General features: G+C 37.8%; 1 protein-coding gene across 2 annotated transcripts in view; it reads left to right on the forward strand.

The window, feature by feature from the left end:
• The window catches only part of PPEF1 (protein phosphatase with EF-hand domain 1), a 67,693-nt gene that overhangs the window by 17,185 nt on the left and 31,345 nt on the right, over positions 1–19,163 (forward strand). For both annotated transcript variants that reach the window (XM_058535170.1, XM_058535169.1), the window contains 3 exons: positions 3,049–3,095; positions 15,524–15,690; positions 18,724–18,760. In XM_058535170.1, coding sequence (XP_058391153.1) covers positions 3,049–3,095; positions 15,524–15,690; positions 18,724–18,760 — 251 coding nt within the window. The remainder of the gene's footprint in view (positions 1–3,048; positions 3,096–15,523; positions 15,691–18,723; positions 18,761–19,163) is intronic.

The following is a 19,163-nucleotide window of genomic DNA, read 5'->3' on the forward strand; positions in this document are numbered from 1 at the left end:
GAAAACCACCCATGGGTGGGATAAGTGTTCTTTGCCCTTCGTCTAGCTCTCATTATCTTTGTTCCATGTTGCTTTTTCTAGGTGGGCCTCTGCATGCCACTTGTGCTGGGAAGACAAAAGCCCAAGGCAGGGTGGAGATTAAACTCTTCTCTGCCCTTGGCTGCTGTTTTAGATTTTTCCAACTGGTCCCTGCAGTTTTTAGAAGAGTGGGAATGTCCCAGAAATCTGTTCCTTGTTCTTTTAAATAACAAGATTTGAAATTTTGTTATCATATAGGCCAGCCTGGCAGGATATTGCTTCAAGAAACAGTACACATTGAAATTCAACACAGTTGGTGCTCAGCATGCTTGCAACTGTCTGAGAATGGAGTGCGTGGAAGGAACAGCAATTCTCTTAACTTCTAATTAAGCCTTTAGGTTACAAAACAGTGATTGTTATTTTCCAAATCAATTTTTAGCCCATGTTTCTTTTACTCTGGCAGGTAGAAGTGGATTTGACAATCTAATTAAACCATTTCCATTTCTAGCATCTGATAGTGGTGGCAGGGACTTGATGTAGCAGTACATGCTCCATGACATGCCCTGACTTAGACTTTTGAAGAGTCCTTAATGGTTCAATTCCAACCTAATTAGGCCACCACATCTCTGTCTAGCAGATGATGCATCTCAGCAGTGGGGGCCTTTTATTCAAGTCCTCACCAACTCTTACTTTTCATGAAGATAAAGAATTTAGGGTCTTGAGCTCAGGAAACTATGGCAACCCACAAAGCCTATGGACCCAGGGCTAAATTTGCTATCAGGGTGTATATAATAGGCCAAACAGAGAGTGAGATCTGCTCCCACATGTTTCCAGTATACCTCCAGTTGCCACTGTAGATGTGTCTTTGGATAAAAGGATCTGGAAGAAGACAGAAATTAATTAGAGGGCATGAAAGTCCTGGAATCACACAGTATAAGAACCGAAGGGTTCTTACAGAGACCATCTGGTCTATCGCTTGCTCTTACAGATGAAATTGAGGCCCAGAGAGAAATGTGTATTGCCTTCCATGCATTTCTATGTAGTAACTCCCCCCCCCCCCCCACCAAGCTCACTCAGCTAGTTAGCGGCAGGGTCAGAATTAAAAATCAAGTCCTCTGCCTCCCAGGTTAGAGCTAGCCCCCATATCTGTTATCTCAACTCCCATCATGCATTTCTCTGACTGATATTTCATTTTTCATCATGAGACAAAGACTAGGGAATGGATTAATTAGACAGTTCCATTCATTTAAAAATCCCCACTTCTTGGGCATTTATTTCCAGACTTTTTCTATGTAGCACTATTAGTAGAGGGAAAAGCCAGGCCGGTAGGTTCCCTTAGTGTGGGAATTATTATTTTCTGTCTTTAATAGCCCCATTGAACTTAGAAAAATTTGATTATCATTTAAAATAAAATCTAAAATTGGGGCCATATTTTTAAAAACATCTTCTGTTTAAGACAGTATTAGGAAAGGGAGAGAAATTGTGATGAAACTTTACCGTTATTTTAATTTCCAGATGCATTTTTCACATGCACATCTAAACATGCTACATAGTTCTCAACATGCATGAAATATAGGAGGTGTTTTAGTGTACAACTATGTTATAAATGATAACTAACTCTGAACTCGTGTTTTTGTTTGCAGTGGAAATACTTTTCTGTGCTTGTCTTTCCATGATACGTTGAGTTTTATCTTTCGCTGTCCAACTAGAAGTTAAAATTATTTTTATAGCCTTAACTCTTAATATGCTGAAACAAATTCATTTTTTAGCATGCCAGCTGCAACAGTTCTATCTACCCAAATCTTTGAAAGATGAGTCATCCTGAGGAAAATTAGGAAAATAAAGTAATTAAAAAATATATTTAACTCATAAGTAAAAAGTCCTTCCATTTTTATTTCCTTAGATTTAGAATGAGACTATTTGAAAGCAATGAGATTTAAGTATACAGTAGCATTAATATGCTCTTAATATTATAGTCATTTTATAGAAATGTGCTGGTGATATAAGATTTTAATTTTATTATTCCCATTATAATTAGAGTCTTCTGTTGCATATCTTTGGTTAATTTTGATTGTGGGATTTTAAACAAAATGAGGAAAGGTATTCCTAGGTTAAATTCTATTTGGTAATTAAGTTGGATACAAAGAATAAAAATTTATGACCAGAGCTTATGAAAGACAGATATTTTACCTAGAAATAATTATCCAAATAGGACTTTTGAATATTCACTCTGATTTTTTAATTAATGGCTTCATGTATTCATATGGTTTCCCTTAGTTTGCTGAGTTTTATGAAGCCATGCTTTCATTTGTATTTCCTGTAACTGTCTTATCAAAAGAATATCAACTATCTACTTAGAATTTTAAAATTTCAGATGCTACTGTTGGAGCTTATTCTTTAAATCATGGCTTTAAAAAGCTATGCATTTAGCAATTAAACATATGTATTGAGTGCCTGCTATGCACCAGGTACTATGGAAGCACTTGGGGGTTTAATGCTGACTAAGATAGAGACTATTGCTGCTCTCCTAGAGATTTCAGTGTAGGCTGTACAGAATAATCAGTAAGAGCTTGAGTTTTAAAGTGAGATAAAGTTGAGTTTGAATTCCAACTCTGATACTTGGTAGCTGGGTAAAATTGCATAAGTTACTTAACTACTCTGAGCCTCATTTGTAAAATGAGAATAATGAAAACAGTACCCATCTCATGGAGTGGCTGTAAGGATTGAACAAGATAATTCATGTAAACCCTTAGCACAGTGCTTGGCACAGAGGAAGCTAAACACTACATGAATGGCAGGAGTGAACAGGTAATTGCAATATTGGATGCTGTTACCTATAGGAAAGGGAACAGAGTTTCCATAGAGTGCTATGGAAACAAATTGTCTATCGAATTAATATCATCATAAAGTAAAAACCCAATGCCCCAAGAATGTGTGGCGTGTATCAGCAGTATTTCAATTTTAAAAATCTGTAACAAAATGGGCATTTTCTTGTTTTCTACTGACTAGTGATTTTTATTTGCACTCCAGGTGATTTGCATGGGAAACTGGATGATCTTCTTTTGATCTTCTATAAGGTAAATTATTATTTTACTAAATATTTGCATTTTTGTTGGGGGAGAGCAGTCCTAGGGTAGATAATGATATTAGTTTTATTAGGGATATGTACAAATACAGATGTAATATAACAGTTTTTATCCAAGAGGCTCAAAGATTTGTAGAGGCATATATTTTGTGGTTTTTTAATATACATTTCATAAAAATTTTGAAAAATTTAATTTGGATCTTTGTTTAATACTATTGTTATCTGTGTATCCATTAGTATTTGTACCTGATTATATTTATGGTCTTTATTACATCATAAATGTCTAGATGGCACAGGATGGGAAGGGAGCAGTTTTATTTTTATTTTGTTCAGAAGTGAGCATAACACATACCAGTCTTCTCTTCCAGTGCACACTAATTATGCATGAAAGGAGTGCCCCGTAGTAAGTTCTCTACCCTGATTCACCATTGCTGGGCTCAGTTGCTCTTTCAGAGCTGTGACTCCTCTTCATTTGTTGGGTTTCGGTTGTGGGAGCCCACACAGAGGGCATAAAGCAGCTTGGCCAGCATGGAGTTTCTCTGCATCTCTTTGATTGGATTCATTTCTCTCTCTGAGCCTGCAGTTGCAACCTGAATATTTGCTTCTGGGACAACTGCATGTAGAAAACTGATCCTGAAGTGACCCCTGCCTTCACAGTGGTACCCCTTTATCTCTCTTTTTGATTAATGTGTCATTCCCACAACTAGCATGTTGAATAATTAGGCACAGTATAAGTGTCTCAGATGGGTTGAAAGAAAATATATTCTGATTATTATGATGGCCAATCAATTCTACTCTTTGGAGACTATGAGAGCTTAAACAAGCCACATAACCTCCATGAACCTCAATTTTTTTTTGGCTGCTATATTCTTGACCTTTCACCCCATAAGAAGTTGTCTTGTGGCTAAAATAACATAAATATCCAAAAGCATTTTTTAAAGTAATAAATTATAATGGAAATGCAAGGTTTTCATTTCATTCATTCAGAATGGAAGCTTAGAAGGGAATGCAACAGGCCAAACCAGGAATGGATTAATGGAGCTGGCACTTAGGAGGAGATTCTGTTGAGACTGCAGGAGGCCTAAGCAAGGATCTAGAGCATGGTAGCCAGAGGGCAGAGTCAGAGGAAGTAGGAGGCTGTCCAGGTAGTAGGTTGGTGTCAGGAAGTCCAGACAAAGGTTTGCTGGTAGGGAGCTGAGGGTGCTGGTAAAAGAGCAATTCCAGAGATCAACCACAGAATCCAAGCTGAGTGGGGAAGGAAGAGAAGCCAGGGTGGATGAATCAACTGGGAGGATTGAAGGACTGCCATGCTCTCTGAGATCAGGGAGCAGGCTGACTGGGGCAAGGACCTGAGGAAGCAGAAAGGGTGGGAAGCTGTAAGAGGAGTAGTCCTCAGAGATGAGCAGGTCCAAGGTGGAGTCCAGAATGTGAGTGGCTGAAGTGAGTGAAAGAGAATATTGGAGATGAGGAGGTTAAGGACGTGGAATGCAGGTGTGTAAAATGAGTTGGCTACAGGACCGAGAGATGCGGAGCAGGGAAAGGAAGTCTAGTCAGAGGCCTGAGCCTGGAAGGAGAGGCTTTTACCTGAGGCTGGCAAAGTGTTGGTCTGTTAGTGGCTCTGAGGAGGAAGTAGACCCTCCCCTACTCCTGACCCTGAGGTATCTGTCCTGGGGAGGAATTGGTCCTTTCCTTCCAGAGGGCTGCAGGAGTCAGGAGTCTAGCAGCGTCCTTAAGGGAGGCCCAAGTTTCCAGAGGGAAGTCTTTCTGGATGAGTTGAAGGCAGAAGGGAGTTTATTTACCATGAAATGGGGATTCTATTGGCTAAATTTGAAAGCTATGGGAGAGGTGGAAGAATGGACTGGTGAGAGGGCACCAAGGAATTGCACAGTTTGAGGAATGGGATTTATTTAACTCAGTACACACCATCATATAAATGTTCAAAAGTTCAGTCCTGCTATTGTTGACAATTATAATCTGAAGAAGGAGGAGGGGGCAGAAGGAACAACCACAACAGAAAATCTGGTAATTATTTCTCTAGAGATTTTGAGAAATATGTAAAAGAGAAAATAGTTGAGTAAATTAAATGAGAGAAGTGACTTCTGAGGCGTTTAGACAAGAAAACTTCTCAAGAGGTAGTTGAAAATATTAAGGTGTGATGAGGGTAAGGACTCTGGAGTACACAGATGAGAAAAAAGAGAATTCTGACATGTTTCTTTAATTCTATCAGCAAAACTATATGGAACATATAAAACTGGAAGGTGCTAATGTAAAGATTGAACAGGAGGAGGTGGGTGGTAAGAAGTTCTATAAAAAGAACTAAAGGTGAAAATATAGCATTCACATGAAAGCAAGAAATATTTTGAGAGTTAACCAATGACAGTGTTCAGGAAGTGGAGATTGAGAGCCCAGCGATGAACGGGTAGGACATTATTTGGGATGGATTTGGGTAAAGGGAGGTGAGAGGGATGTTTGGAAAGTAGAAGTCTGCAAGAGCCATGAAATTAGAATTTTAGCATGCTGGGGTGAGAAGCAGGTAAAATGTATGTTGGATGTGGAATAAACCACATGCACCAGAATCTTGAAATCACTTGGTTTAAAAGGGGAAACTGAGGGAAGAGCCATTGATGACAGCAAGGTTCCACTTTAAGAAACTGAAAAAATGGTGTATTAATGGTGTCTGAGAAAGGAGACTGACCTGGTGCACTTGCGATGATGGCGTGTCACTTAGTTTATGGGCCGTGAGGGTCCTAAGTTAAAGGCCAGGAAAGGAAGGGGCAGCACACAGAGATATCTGAGGAAGCTACTCTGTATGATGATCTCTAACTTGCAAATGTCAGCATTTTGCCTTTTTCTCTCATTTTTTTTTATCTGAAGTTTAAATGAGGAATGATGATAGATGGCACGAGTATAGTGTGGCCTAAAACCATGAATACAAACTGTTCTGGAAACAATGTTTCTGCACGAATACATATGACAGTGATACCCCACCTATCCAGAGGGCAAACTCCTGTCTACTTTTTTTTTAATACACATCTCAAAAACCCAGAATTGAGTACAAAGGGTCTCTGAGCTCTTGAAATTGTTGTCACAAATCCAATGAACTTTACTCACAGGACAGGCCCTAGGTCCCTACTCAAAGACCAGTGAACGTATGTCAGTAAAACCTTATCTGACGCATGGTTCCTACAGGTTTGCCTGTCTGGCTACCCACCCCACAGCATATTAGGGGGTGCGAGGAGAAAGGCAAAAGTGAGATACAATGACAGCGATAAAAAGTAAAGCTTTTCCTGACAGAGGAGATCTAGAACTATAGAAACGAGATAGGCAATGCAGCCATCTGGAGCTGTGTGTATAGGGAAGAGAGGGCCATACTTCTCAGAAGTGCCTGAGGGGATGCTTAGATTGATGAGCCTGCATGGTCAAGAAACTTTCAAGTTCTAGAGTGTACACCCTTGTTAAGAAGTAAAGAGAAAAAATGGCACATTTTCAAAACTCCCAGCCAAAATGGTTAAAGTAATTTGAAAACGTATTTTAGCTTTTAAAAGAGTAAGCGTCAGTGATCTGGAAAATTCATTTCAGCAATACTTACAGTATGAGTATCATTATTGGGTCTTAGGTATAGGAGGATGAGAGAACATGAAAAAAAAGAAAGATTAGTTGAGAGAAGAGTAATGGGCCAGGAAAGTAGATAAGGAGGAAAGGAAGAACATCTTAAAAATTAGAAGAGAGGTGGGGAGTGGTGGATTTCTCCTTGTGGCATCAGATACAGAGGTCGCCTGCGCAGGGACTACAGCGGGTGCTAACTATGACCAAGCAATCACTTGATTGCATCAGGAAATGGTAGAGTTGCTGTGACGGTGGCTGATTCTCACTGTGATGGTCAATGCATCAACAACGTGTTGAATCCTGATTACATGTAATGCCCTGCATGTGGCACTTGCCTCTGGTCCATGCACACAGAATTGAGCCACCTCAGTGTAAGCCATGGGCTCGCTATCTTCTGTTGAGAAGCAGCTAGTGACCATGCTTATCTTATCCTTATTTAATTAATTTATTTATTATTTCATGTATTAAAATTATTTTTATTTTATTCAAGTTCTGATTGAACTTGAATTGCAGGAAATAGTTTGGCAAACTACATCCTGTTGGAGATTTTTGGAGCTATAAATGACCAAAGTTTATATTATGCTCTGACTAACTGATTTCTCTGCATCAACCCAAAAGAGAACCAGGACAACCTTAGGCTTTGAATTAAGGCAAAATTGTAATTTATCTTTCAGTTGGTGTTTTGCTAGACAATTTCTTCCTCGTAAGTTCTTTTATATAGTATAGAATGATTAGGCTGCAGACCTGGGGCTGGCCCAAAGCCAAACAAGGGCATAGCCTGAGTGAGAGAGTTATAATGTAGGGTCACTGAGATGCCTCGCCATATTATTCTTTTCATCCAAAGTGGTTGGTTTGGTTTAAGACTTCTATCATTATGACTCAGCATATGCAAAAGTTAATCTGTCTGCTCATTTACTCATTTAATAAACTTATCTGGTCCCTGCAGTGTTCAAGGTACCATATAAAAACTGTGGGAAGATACAAAGATGAGTATGAATTTCATTCATTTCACATATATTTATTAAACACCTATTGTGAATGAGGTACTCTGCTAAGGGTTGGTGGTACAGTGTGACTAAGATGAAGTTTTTGGCCCCAAAGACATCACAGTTTAGTGGGGAAGGTCAACTAATAAAAAAACAAGACAGTTTGGGGTGGGATGTGTTATGATTGGGTTAAGCATGAGGCTCTAAGGGAGCACATTGGAGGGGCACCTAACATCATGGGAGACTTCCTGGAGGAGGTAACATTTAAGACTATCCCTTCCAAGAATTTTAGTAATTTAGAAAGTGCCTAAATCATGAAGGAAAGTTTTGGAGGATTGGAAAAGATTTTATTCTCATACTTTTGTGGTGCGCTGCAATAAATGATGGGATTCATACCAATGATTGTTTTTGATTGTTTGTTTTGAGATTTTGGTTTCTTTAATATTTGATTGTCCCTAAAAATTTTTATCATTTAGCACCTTAAGACTAAGCTAGACATTTTCAGCTCATAATCCTATCTGGGTTTGAAAAGAATTCTTTCCTCTGGGTGCCACACTGTTAACCACGACAGACCTTTGCTAAAAGGGCATCTCAACTTTATCTGGCTTCAGATATCAAGTGAAGCAATTTACATAGCATTAGTTAGGTCATGTTTTTAGATTTTATTTTTGAAAAGGTTAATTGTAATCAGCCACTTTTGCTTAATTAGAGTGACCAATTTGAAATACTATACCTCATTCAGAGCCTTAGCCTTGCTAAAATTACAAGACATTTTTCCTCATTGAATAGAAAGCTTGAAATTTTAGATCAAGTTTTGGCAAATTAGTTTGTTAAATTACTGCTGTGAGTGGAGACCTCCTGAAGCTGAAAAAGAGATGCACGTGGACAGAGAGAAGCTAATTAACTCTTAACCTTGTGGGTATCATGCTGATGCTGCCGTCCATTGGAAGCCATGCCATCTTGTTTTCCTTTTCTTCTCTCTTGCCTACCATCCTCCACCCCTTAGGCCCATAATTTTCCACTTGAGAACGTCATTAAATATTTTCTTTTTTCTCTGTTACTGATATGCTTCACACTGCCACAGTAGCCAATTTTTTTCCCTTTGAGATTAAGGCAGTATGTTGCAATCAGAAGAACAGACCTCTAAAATAGAATTTGCAAAAGAGATGAAAATTAAAATAATGGGGAATTGAGGTCCAGAGGTTATTGTTTTATGTGCCTTGGGAAAATGTCCAGAAAAATTAGGATAACTTCTAGATGGCTGTTGTAAAATACTTTAGTAGAAAATAGGTGAGAATGTAGGGAAACGTCTTGGTTTTGTCTCTATTCAAGTTAATTAATTGTGGTCTGCTATTTTTTCCCCTGTGGATCATCTGAATGTTATTTAGACTTATAGTTACCCTGGGTTTTCTATATTTGTCAACTTGATTTCCATGTCATAGTGGTTTGTTGTATATCAACTGCAGAATAAGCCAGAGACTTTGGTTTACTGAAAATGATTACTTCTTTGAAGGAAACCCAGAGAAATTTCAGTAGCCAGAAGCCTAAATATCCTAGAGATCCATGTCCCAGGAGATTTAGCTCCTCGTCTGTTTTCCAGTTCCCTTATTATTCTGAGACTAAAATGTATTTGAACTCAGTCTGGGTAAAGTAATATGACTAATCTTGAGCCAATAGGGCAGATCTTATGCATCCAAATAAGTCTTGCCTTCTTTGAAGCCGTAGCCTTAAGAGGCTCAACACGTACAGTTCAGTATACATTTAGAACTCCTTTTAAAATCACTTTCAGAGACTATGACATATTCTATTGAATGAGCTTCGTGATCACAAATCGTAGTTTTTTGACACATGTGTGATTTTTTGAAGAAGTTAAAACTCATTGGGTGTCAAGTGTGCTGTATAAGGTGGATGGCCTAGCTGACCATTAGGATTTTTGGCTTAAAGTTAGGTTTCACTAAAGAAATTCGTTATTCTTTGCTCATAGTAGAGATGAAATAACTACAAACAGTTTGGTTTAACTGGAGATGAGTTCTAATATAAGAAAATTTGTCATCACAGTGGAAAACATGTTTACCATACAAATATAATAAATATAATTTTAGATTGTTGCTTTTCTCAAATTTTGATGTTAAGGTTATGCTGGTTTCATGAAATAAATTAGAGAGATTTTCATCTTTTTCTATGGTTTGGAACTTAAATCCCTGGTTCTCAAACGTGGGTATACATTGTGATCACTCAAGGAAGTGGAAAAAAAAATACTAATATTGAGTCCCACTCCCAGAGATTCTGATGGACATCTAGGGACTTTTTAAAGCTCCCCAAGTGATTCTAATGTGCAGCCAAGGATGGGAAACATTGGTTTAAATAACATTAAAAGTATTTGCTCTTGAAAGTTGAGATAGAGCTCTGCTATAAAGCCACATGGAGCCAATACACTGTTCAAATTTTCTACTTCTCTTGAATCAGTTTTGGTAGGTTCTAATTTTCAAAGAAATTCTCCATTTCTCTAGATTGTCAAAGTACATTGCCATAGATGTTGATATTATATTCTTTACATATATAATTCATTTATTTACTTCTCTATATCTTGATATCATTTTTCTAATCTTTAATCTTACATTTTTTTCATTCTCTTTTTTCGCTTATCCTCAGTCTCATGATGAGTTTATCAATTTTATTGGTTCTTTCAAAGAATCGCCTTTTGAATCTATATATCTTTTTTGTTTTCTATTTCATTAATTTCAGCTGTTATCTTTATTTGATTGATTTTATTGTTTTTTTCTAATTTCTTAAGATGAATACAGTCTTTCATGTGCATCTTCTTTAATAATGAAGGCATTTAAGGCTACACAAGTTCTATTGAACTTGTAGTATTGCTTTTAATTTCCTCTTTGATCCAAGGCTTACAATTTTTAATTTCCAAGGATCTTAATTCAAGGAGCCAGAATTTCTCAAGTCATGTTTTTATTTATTTCAAATTTTATTGGATTATGATATGAGAATGTGTCCTTATGAAATGTTTCTTATTTTGAATTTGTTAAGGATTTCTTTGAAATCAAGTACATTATTGATTCTCATAAAGGCTCCATGAACAAATGAAAAATTAATTGTATTCTCTATTTGTAGGATGCAAAGTTCTTCATCTTTATTAAATTAAATTCATTGGTTATATATTCAATTTTTCCTTATATTTATTTTCCTTTATATCTGCCTAAATATGTGTATTATATATTTCTGTGTAACAAATTACCCCAATACTTAATGGCTTAAAACTACAAACATTTAGTATCTCGTAGTTTCTGTGGGTCAGAAATTTGAGTGCAGCTTAGCTGGGTGGTTCTGGCTTAAGGTCTCTCATGAGGTGGCAGTCAAACTATTGGCCAGGGCTGCAGTCATCTGAAAGGTTGACTGGGGCTGGAAGACCCATTTCCAAGATTGCTAACTCACATGGCAGCAGGCACAGCATTTCAGTTCCTTGCTGGCTATTGGCAGAACAGCCACATGGTCCTCTCCACAGGGTATCTGAGTATTCTCATGACATAGCAGCTGGCTTTCCCCAGAGTGAGTGATCCCAGAGAGAGACAGCAGGCAGGAAGCTGCAGTGTCTTTTGTGACTTAGTCTCCTAAGTTGTACACCATCACTTCTGCTTTTTTTTCTATTCCTTAGAAGCAAATCAGTAAGTCCAGTCCACTTTATGGGGGTGGCAAATTAGGCTTCACCTTTTAAAGGGAGTGTCAAAGAATTTGTGGACATTATTTTAAACCAATAATTTCAATCTGAATAATTCACTGTATTTTTAAACAATTTCTTCTTGCATTTATAGTAAATATATGAAGCAAAAACTTGTTCTTTTGTTTATTGAATACAAGTTCATGAATTGTATCTTCTTCATAAAGTACCTTTTATTATGATGTAATGTTGCTTTGTGATCTGGTTTAGCTCTTTTAATATTAAATTCCACTTTGTCTAGTATTAATATTTGCATTTTTGCTTTCTCTTTGTTGCATTTACCTTGTTTTCAACCTCCCTTTATCTATTATTTTCATGTGTATTTTTCACAAACTATATATACCTGAGTTTTGTGTTTTAATGTAGTCAGGTAATCTTGGTATTTTAATGGGAGAATTTAACCCATTCACATTTTGTGTAACAACAGATATTTGTTGTTGTCATTGTTTGTTTTTGGTACCGAAACCCAGGAACAATAACAAGAGATATTTTTGAAAAATTTCCCTCTATTCTACTTTGTTTACTATTTATTTCACTCTTTTTTTTTAATTGTTTTCCTTTTCTTTTTGCTGTTTTGCTGAAGTTTTCCTTTTTATTGTTGCTTTCTTTGGCATTTTTACTGTGTTTTTCCATTCACTAGGGGTTATCTTCCCATTCTTCATAGTTCTAATGAATAATGTATGTTTATATTTCTCAAATAGCTATAACTTTATTCTTCCACCATTATCCTCTCTCTCCTCCAGTGAGATAAATGTATTTATTTTCATACTTTCCATGTATGTCCCCCATTCGGATGAGATTTGTAGAGAATTTTACTTTTCTCCCCTCACCTCCCCTGCAAATCCTAACTATTGCTCATGCCATATTTTTAGTTCTTGACCATTATTAGCTTTTCCTTCATAGTATATTTCTTCTATTTCTAGAATCTTTGCTTAGTATTTAAATGCAAGTTCCACATTACCACAATTGATTTCTATTTAATTATATATTGCAAGGTTCCTTGTTCACATCTATATTTTTTCCTTTTGGTCTTTCCCTGGCTTAATGACTTTTTATTGTTACTGCTGTTATTTGGTTAGAATATTTTCTTGAGTGTTTTCCTCTATGGGGCATGTGGGTGCTATAGTCTCTGAATGCAAGCTACTTGAATGCAGGGACTTTGTATTGTTTACTTCTGTGTTTCTAGCATCCAAAACTGTGTCTATGTACATAACCAATCAATACACGTTCATTGTTTTTGTGGTGTTAGATCACTACATATTCACATATGTCTTTCTTCCACCCTGAAGAACATTTATGTTGTTGTTGGTATTTGATCCTTTACACATCTGCACATATTTTCTGACCCTGAGAAGTTAGTGATGTCTTGGCCAATATCAAATTCTTGGTTTATAGTCCTTTTCTCTCTTTAATTTGTGGATTCTATTCCACCATCTTCTACCTCCCAGTACTGCAGATGAGAAGTCTGATGCCAGGATGATTCTTTTCCCTTTGTAACTTGTTCTTTCTGTCTGGCAACTTCTAAGACTTTTACCAGGTAATAGGGATATTTTTTCCCCATGAATTGTGCATAGGAATCATGAACTCTTTCAAATGTCAGGCTGAAGTCTCTTTTAACCATAGAAAATTCCCTCTCTTATTTATGTAATTATTGCCTCCTCTCCATCTGTTCCCTTTTCCTGATTCTGGAATGCTTATTATTGGCATATTAGTTCTCTTGGCTCTGAACTCTAATCTCTTACTCATTCCTCATGATTTCCATCATTTTGCTTTTTGCTCTGTGTGAGAGATTTTTCATCTGCTTGCTCTTTCAGGTCAATAATGTATTTTCCAACCACTCTTTCTTTTAGATAGCTCTAACCTATTGATATTTTAACTTTGAATAGCACATTTTTAATGCCAAGAATTATTAACTTTTTGTTCTTTATTTTATAGTCCTCTTATTATTTTTTTAAAATAAAGTTGTCCTCTGTCTCCTCCAGCAGTCCTGTCTTTTAGGGGGACAGGACTTTAGCAGAGCTGATTGGTCTGCCTCTCTCTAGTCACTGGAGCCCCTTAACTACTAGGTTATTTCCATTTTTTATTTTCTGCTTAAGCTTCTCCATAGTTGGAGGCACAACAGTTTCTACTCTTGCATCAAGAGTGTGAGAGGAAGTCTCTATATTCCTAGGTGCCCCTAAATGCAAGTGTTAGTGTTCTTTCAGTTTCATAGATATAGAAGAAGTTCCCCTACACTTTTTCTAGTAAGATCCAACTTCTCCTCCCCGAACTAGGACCACACATCACTTAATCAAGGGGTCCACAGGTCCCCTCAGGCCTAGTTCTTCTATGTTCTCATCCCAGCGCTCTCTGCTCTTGCTCCTCTAGCCCCTTTTAGGCCTAAACATCCCAATAGAGCCTATAACCTTCAACACCCCTCAGACTCCTCCAGCTTACTCATCCCGGCCAGCTGAAAGCTGGGGGAAGGAAGAGTATCAGAGATGCAGAATCCTTCCCCTTTTCTTTAAGTTTTGATGAGCAATAGCTTATATTTTTGCAATTGGCTCACACTATCTAAGCCGGTGTGAATGAGGTTACATGAATTAATGTGAAAGGAAATGTAAAATAACGGGATCTTAAAATTAGAAATAACATGGTGGATATAATAAAATGAATCTTTTAATTTGTATTGTGCTTTATGGTTTTCATGCACTTTTATACACACAGTCTCATTTTGAGTTCCAAAGTAGCTCTGCGTGGTAAGTATGGAAGTTATCATCCATTTGAGGATGAGGAAACTACAGCTGATAAAGATGAAATAGCTTGCCCAAGGACACGTGGGTAATAGTGGAGTTGGACTAGAGACTAAGTCTTCTTATTTCTGGCCCAGAACACTATACCACTGCTTGCTTGTTTGTTTATTTGTTTCCAATAGCCTTCAGAACATGCTACATTGCATAATGATTTCTGGAATCCCTAAGTTATATGTTGCAACTTGTATTATATTTTTTCAACTATTTCTATTATATTGATATGAACAATTTAAAATGTATATAAATACTAGGATGGTGAGTATAAAGTAATAAGATTTTCTTATATAGTTTGAAATCTAACAAAAGAGGAATTTTAAAATAGTTTGAAAAAGATTAATGTGACTATAATATGTGTATTATTTCCTGACAGTAACTTTTTTGAAGGAGGACCTACATTTGCATAAATCAGTACTTAAATTTTTCTCTTGGTAATATGTTTTTTAAAGATTTGAATTTATCTTACTATGCAATAGAAATGCACTTGGCCATGCACTGGTAGGCATGACGTGTTTGTTTTGTCTTAGAGTTTAGTAGTACAGAAGTGAACAAATGAATAGCTATTACAAAGAGCAGAGCTTTGTCCTGATCTCAGTTCTTTTTTGTGCTAACACTGTGTTTAAAAGTATTATCTCATACTCTGGAGTGATAATCAAAATATTTAACAACAAATATGGCCTGGTCAGTGAGCAGTCACTACCCTCCAGCTATCAGCACCTGGTGTAATTGTGTCAGAGTGTACTGGTGGTATACCAGCCCTGCTCACAGTGGCACGGTACCTGACACTTTCCTGGGTACTTTCATATCCATAATCTCGTTTGATCTGGGGCAGAGTGTGGGGGGATATAGTGTCATCCTCTTTTTGAAAATTGAGGGAATCACAGCACAGAGAAGTTAAACGTAGGGCCCCTTAGAATGGAAGACTTTTGGCTCTTAGTTCAGTGGTCTTCCTTGGGTAGAAGTTTCCCTCTTTTCAAGGGAGAAGGAAGAGATGAGAGTAGCTATTTTTGATAGGACAAATATCAGCTCCTTTCAGAAAAAACTCATAGTAGGTGGTGGGTAGAATGAGTAGTCCCCATCCCCCCTGGAATCTTCCTGTCCCAAGCTGATTCTTCACTTCCAAGGTCCCCTGCAGGAGATGGCTGCCCTGGAAGAGTGAATCTGGCTCAAGCAAGTGAGCAGAGTTTTCTCAGTGGAAGAACTGACTCAGCCTGTTTTCTCCATATTCACAGGGACATTAAATACAAAGCCTTACTTTAAAAGTACATTCTTTTAACTGCTTGTTTTTCCTCCTCTCCTCCTTCCACAGAATGGTCTCCCCTCAGGGAGCAACCCATATGTTTTTAATGGTGATTTTGTAGATCGAGGAAAAAATTCCATAGAGATCCTAATGATCCTGTTTGTGAGTTTTCTTGTCTACCCCAATGACCTGCACTTGAACAGAGGGAACCATGAAGATTTTATGATGAATATGAGGTAACCTAGGCCTTTAGATTTCTTTTGTTTCCCATTCTGGAAAGTGTTGCCATGTTTAGTTCCTAGCAGAGAGTTAGAGGTGAGTGTAGAGAAGTAGGGATGAGGGGACTCTCAAGGAAGACCTCAACTCTTACCCTGATTTACCACCCCCAGTCTTCTACTGAGTATAAATTGCTCTGAAGTCCCCTTCTTACCTTTTCTTCCAGTTCTATCCTTGCTTCTCCCTTCTATTATGTTCTTTCTCTTCCTCCCATGCCCACCCTCCACAGGCCAAACTGTGTGCCAGGTAGACATGTTAGGCCAGGCTTGGAGGTGTAGTAGGTTCTATGAGCAGGTTTAGATGGAATCATTCTGTTGCTACTCTTTTGGCTTGCCTGAGATGTTGTCTCAGAAACTAGTACTGTGTTTTTCACTGATGTGTATATTTTTTATGACATGGTGATTGCTTCTGGCACAGTTGCTCGTAAACATATTTGAGAACAGCTGTAACATAGCATTTCAACTATCTGACTCACTGGAGATTTGAGGAATAAAGATTGGTTAAATAATTTACCAATTTTTGCTCAAAGGTATAGTAGGTGACAAATGTTCCCCTTTCCCTTCTTTCTTCCCCATTCCTCCTTGTCCCCCTCTTCTTCTCTTCGTCCTCTTCTTCTTCTTCTCCTCCTCCTCCTCTACCTCCTCCTCTTTTTCTTTTCTTTTCCCTTTTTTTTTTGTTTCTTATTTTATGAAAAACAGAATCCAGTTTGCTCTAGGGCAGTAGAAGGCATGGCATGTTTCATGCTTTTGGCCCTGGGCTTTTGAGTGCCTTGATCAAAGCTCTGCAACTGATTAGTTTTGTCTTTGGGGCAGTTTTGGCACTTGGCTCAAGAGTACAGAGTTTCAATTCGAATTCTTAGGTGTGGAAGCAAATGCTAAGACTATGAAGAAAAAGATCCCAAGGCTATTATCAGAAGCCCATTATATATGATATAGCTCAATACTTTTATTTGGGCATGCCATTTATCCTTCAATTTATTCAGTTAGCCAATCATATTTATCTAGTGCCTACAATGGTTAATGAAAGAGACATGGCCCCTGCCCTCATAAAGTTTATATCTAGCAGGGAAGACACGAGAGTTGAGCAGATTTTTCAAGTGTGATGAATTCGTAAATTGGGGGATCCAACCTGTCTGAGAGGTGATGGAAGGTTCTCTCATAGAGGCACTGGCTATACTGGCATTAGCCAGACCTGAAGGATGAATTAGGCAATCAAGAGAGGGCCATGGCGGGGGGATGGGAAACAATGTTCCACAGTGGAGGGGCAACTTATACAGAGCTTGAGAAAAGACTTTTTAGACTTGAAAGAAGTTCAGGAGGGCAGGAGCATAGACTGAAGAACAGGATGTTGTCTGGTAGGGCTGAAGACATAAGAAATAGTTGGATCATGCAAAGGAATTTGGGCTTTCTTCTGAGGACAAGAGAAAATTATTAAAGAGTATTATAAAATTTGTATTTTAAAATGCGGCAAGAAGAGTAATTTGGAGATGGGCAACAGTAGATACGGGGAGGCCAATTAGGAAGTAGTTGAAGAGATAGGTGATGGAGTCTCACTTAGACTAGGATGGTGGAGATGGAGGTACAAAGAAGTAGATTCAAGAGGAGTTTAGGCAATGATGATTTAAGGCTTGGTAATGTGATATGGGGGACTTGAAAGAAGAGAGAATCAAGGATGATCTCCAGGTTCCTGGCTTGAGTTTCAGGGTACAGCAGCATCATTCACTGATATTGGGAACATGATAAGAGGAAAAAGTTGAGATGAGGGAGATTGATGAATTCAGTTTGGGGTAGGACAATTTGAGGTGCTGTGGAGTAGGCAGTTGAGTATATGTGTCCAGAGCTCAGAAATGAAGTATGGCTTGGAGCATTGTCCTGCAATATTGACACGTAGAAAGTAACTGAAGCCCATGGCAAGGATGAGATTGCCAAGGGTGAAAGTGAAGGCAGAAGTGGGCCTAGGACAGAATCTGAAGGAACTCCAACATTTAAGGCTGGGTAGAGGAGAACTTGCAAAAGAGATTCAAAATAGCCAGAAAGGTGGAGAAAACCCAAGAGAGTTTACTGTCTCAGAAGTCAAGAGAAGAAAAGTTTTCCAGAAGGACTCTGTAGTCAGTTGTATTTAGTGTTTCAGAGAGGGCAAGAAAGATGAGGACTGCAACGTGTCTATTGGATTTAACAACACAACACCCTTGGTGAATGCAAGACTGAATTCATCTCGGAAAACATCATGTAGAAACCTGACATGACGTGATTGGCATGGAAACCTGGAGTTAGTATGTGGTGTTCCGACTTCACTGTGTTGGGTGTTAAGGGTGTATATTATTATCCTAAGGGAAGGAAAAGTAATTGAAAAAAAAGTTCCATCATTAAATCTCCCTTAGTGACTGCTATTCAGACATTAAAATTCTTGACACTTTCTATTAAAACCTTCAATACCATTACATGGTATTTATATCAGAGAGAATATAAAGAGCCAACTTGTTATCTTCTAGGCTTTTCTTTGTCTTTGTTCAGTCTTTTTGTCCCCCCAATCATTCATTTACTATAAGATATAGGATGTCTGAGAAATTCTATGTAAATGAAAAGCATTCTCCCACACAGCTTCCCCCAGCTGCCACAGCACACTTCTCTGAATACTTGCAGCATTTACACAACCTATGCCTACCACGTATTTCTTAAGTTGTCTTGTAATTGTTTCATGAAAATTTATCTTCTTTCTATACTGTACTATACTATAATATACTATACTGTACTATACTATAATATTCTATACTGTAAGCTCCTTGAGGGTAGGGAGGATGTCATTGGCTGATTTTGTTTTTTGCCCTCATGCCTAACAAAGATTTGGGTAAGTAATGGTCAGTGCCAACCAAAGTCTAGTTTCTTGAGTTCTTGTGATAGTGAGATGTCAAGGGCTCCCCATTTTGCGTGATTCATGTAAGTAGGAGTTATCAACATTTAATTAAGCAGTTTAAATCCCATTTTTTTTTTCAGATATGGCTTCACGAAAGAAGTTTTGCTTAAATATAAGGTAAGACATACACTTTTTTTTTGCACTCTCTTTGCTGTTTATATATAGAAGAAAAAAAAAGCCTTCAGGAAGGGTGATGGGAGAACTAGTCAGAATCCATGCCAATAAAATAAAAGCACAGCAGGAAGCCCTGGCCATGGTAGAGACCTAATTTTCTTCCTGGACTAAACCAAGCTTTTTCATTGTAACTTTTGTGTAAGTTTCAGCATTGATACAAACATATTCTATTGTTTTAAAGGTATCTGGGATTTGTTTTACTCAGGTATGGTAAAACATGCAGACATGGAAATGACTGTCTTTGAGGAAAAGGTTTTTACTCATAGTTCCCTAGAAACAGGAGGCACAGCACACCACACTGAGGGGCCATGTGGGGAAGCACCAGAGTTGGGCAGAGGCAGAGGGA

The sequence above is a fragment of the Diceros bicornis genome, chromosome X (assembly GCF_020826845.1).
Source record: "Diceros bicornis minor isolate mBicDic1 chromosome X, mDicBic1.mat.cur, whole genome shotgun sequence".
Lineage (NCBI taxonomy): Eukaryota > Metazoa > Chordata > Mammalia > Perissodactyla > Rhinocerotidae > Diceros > Diceros bicornis.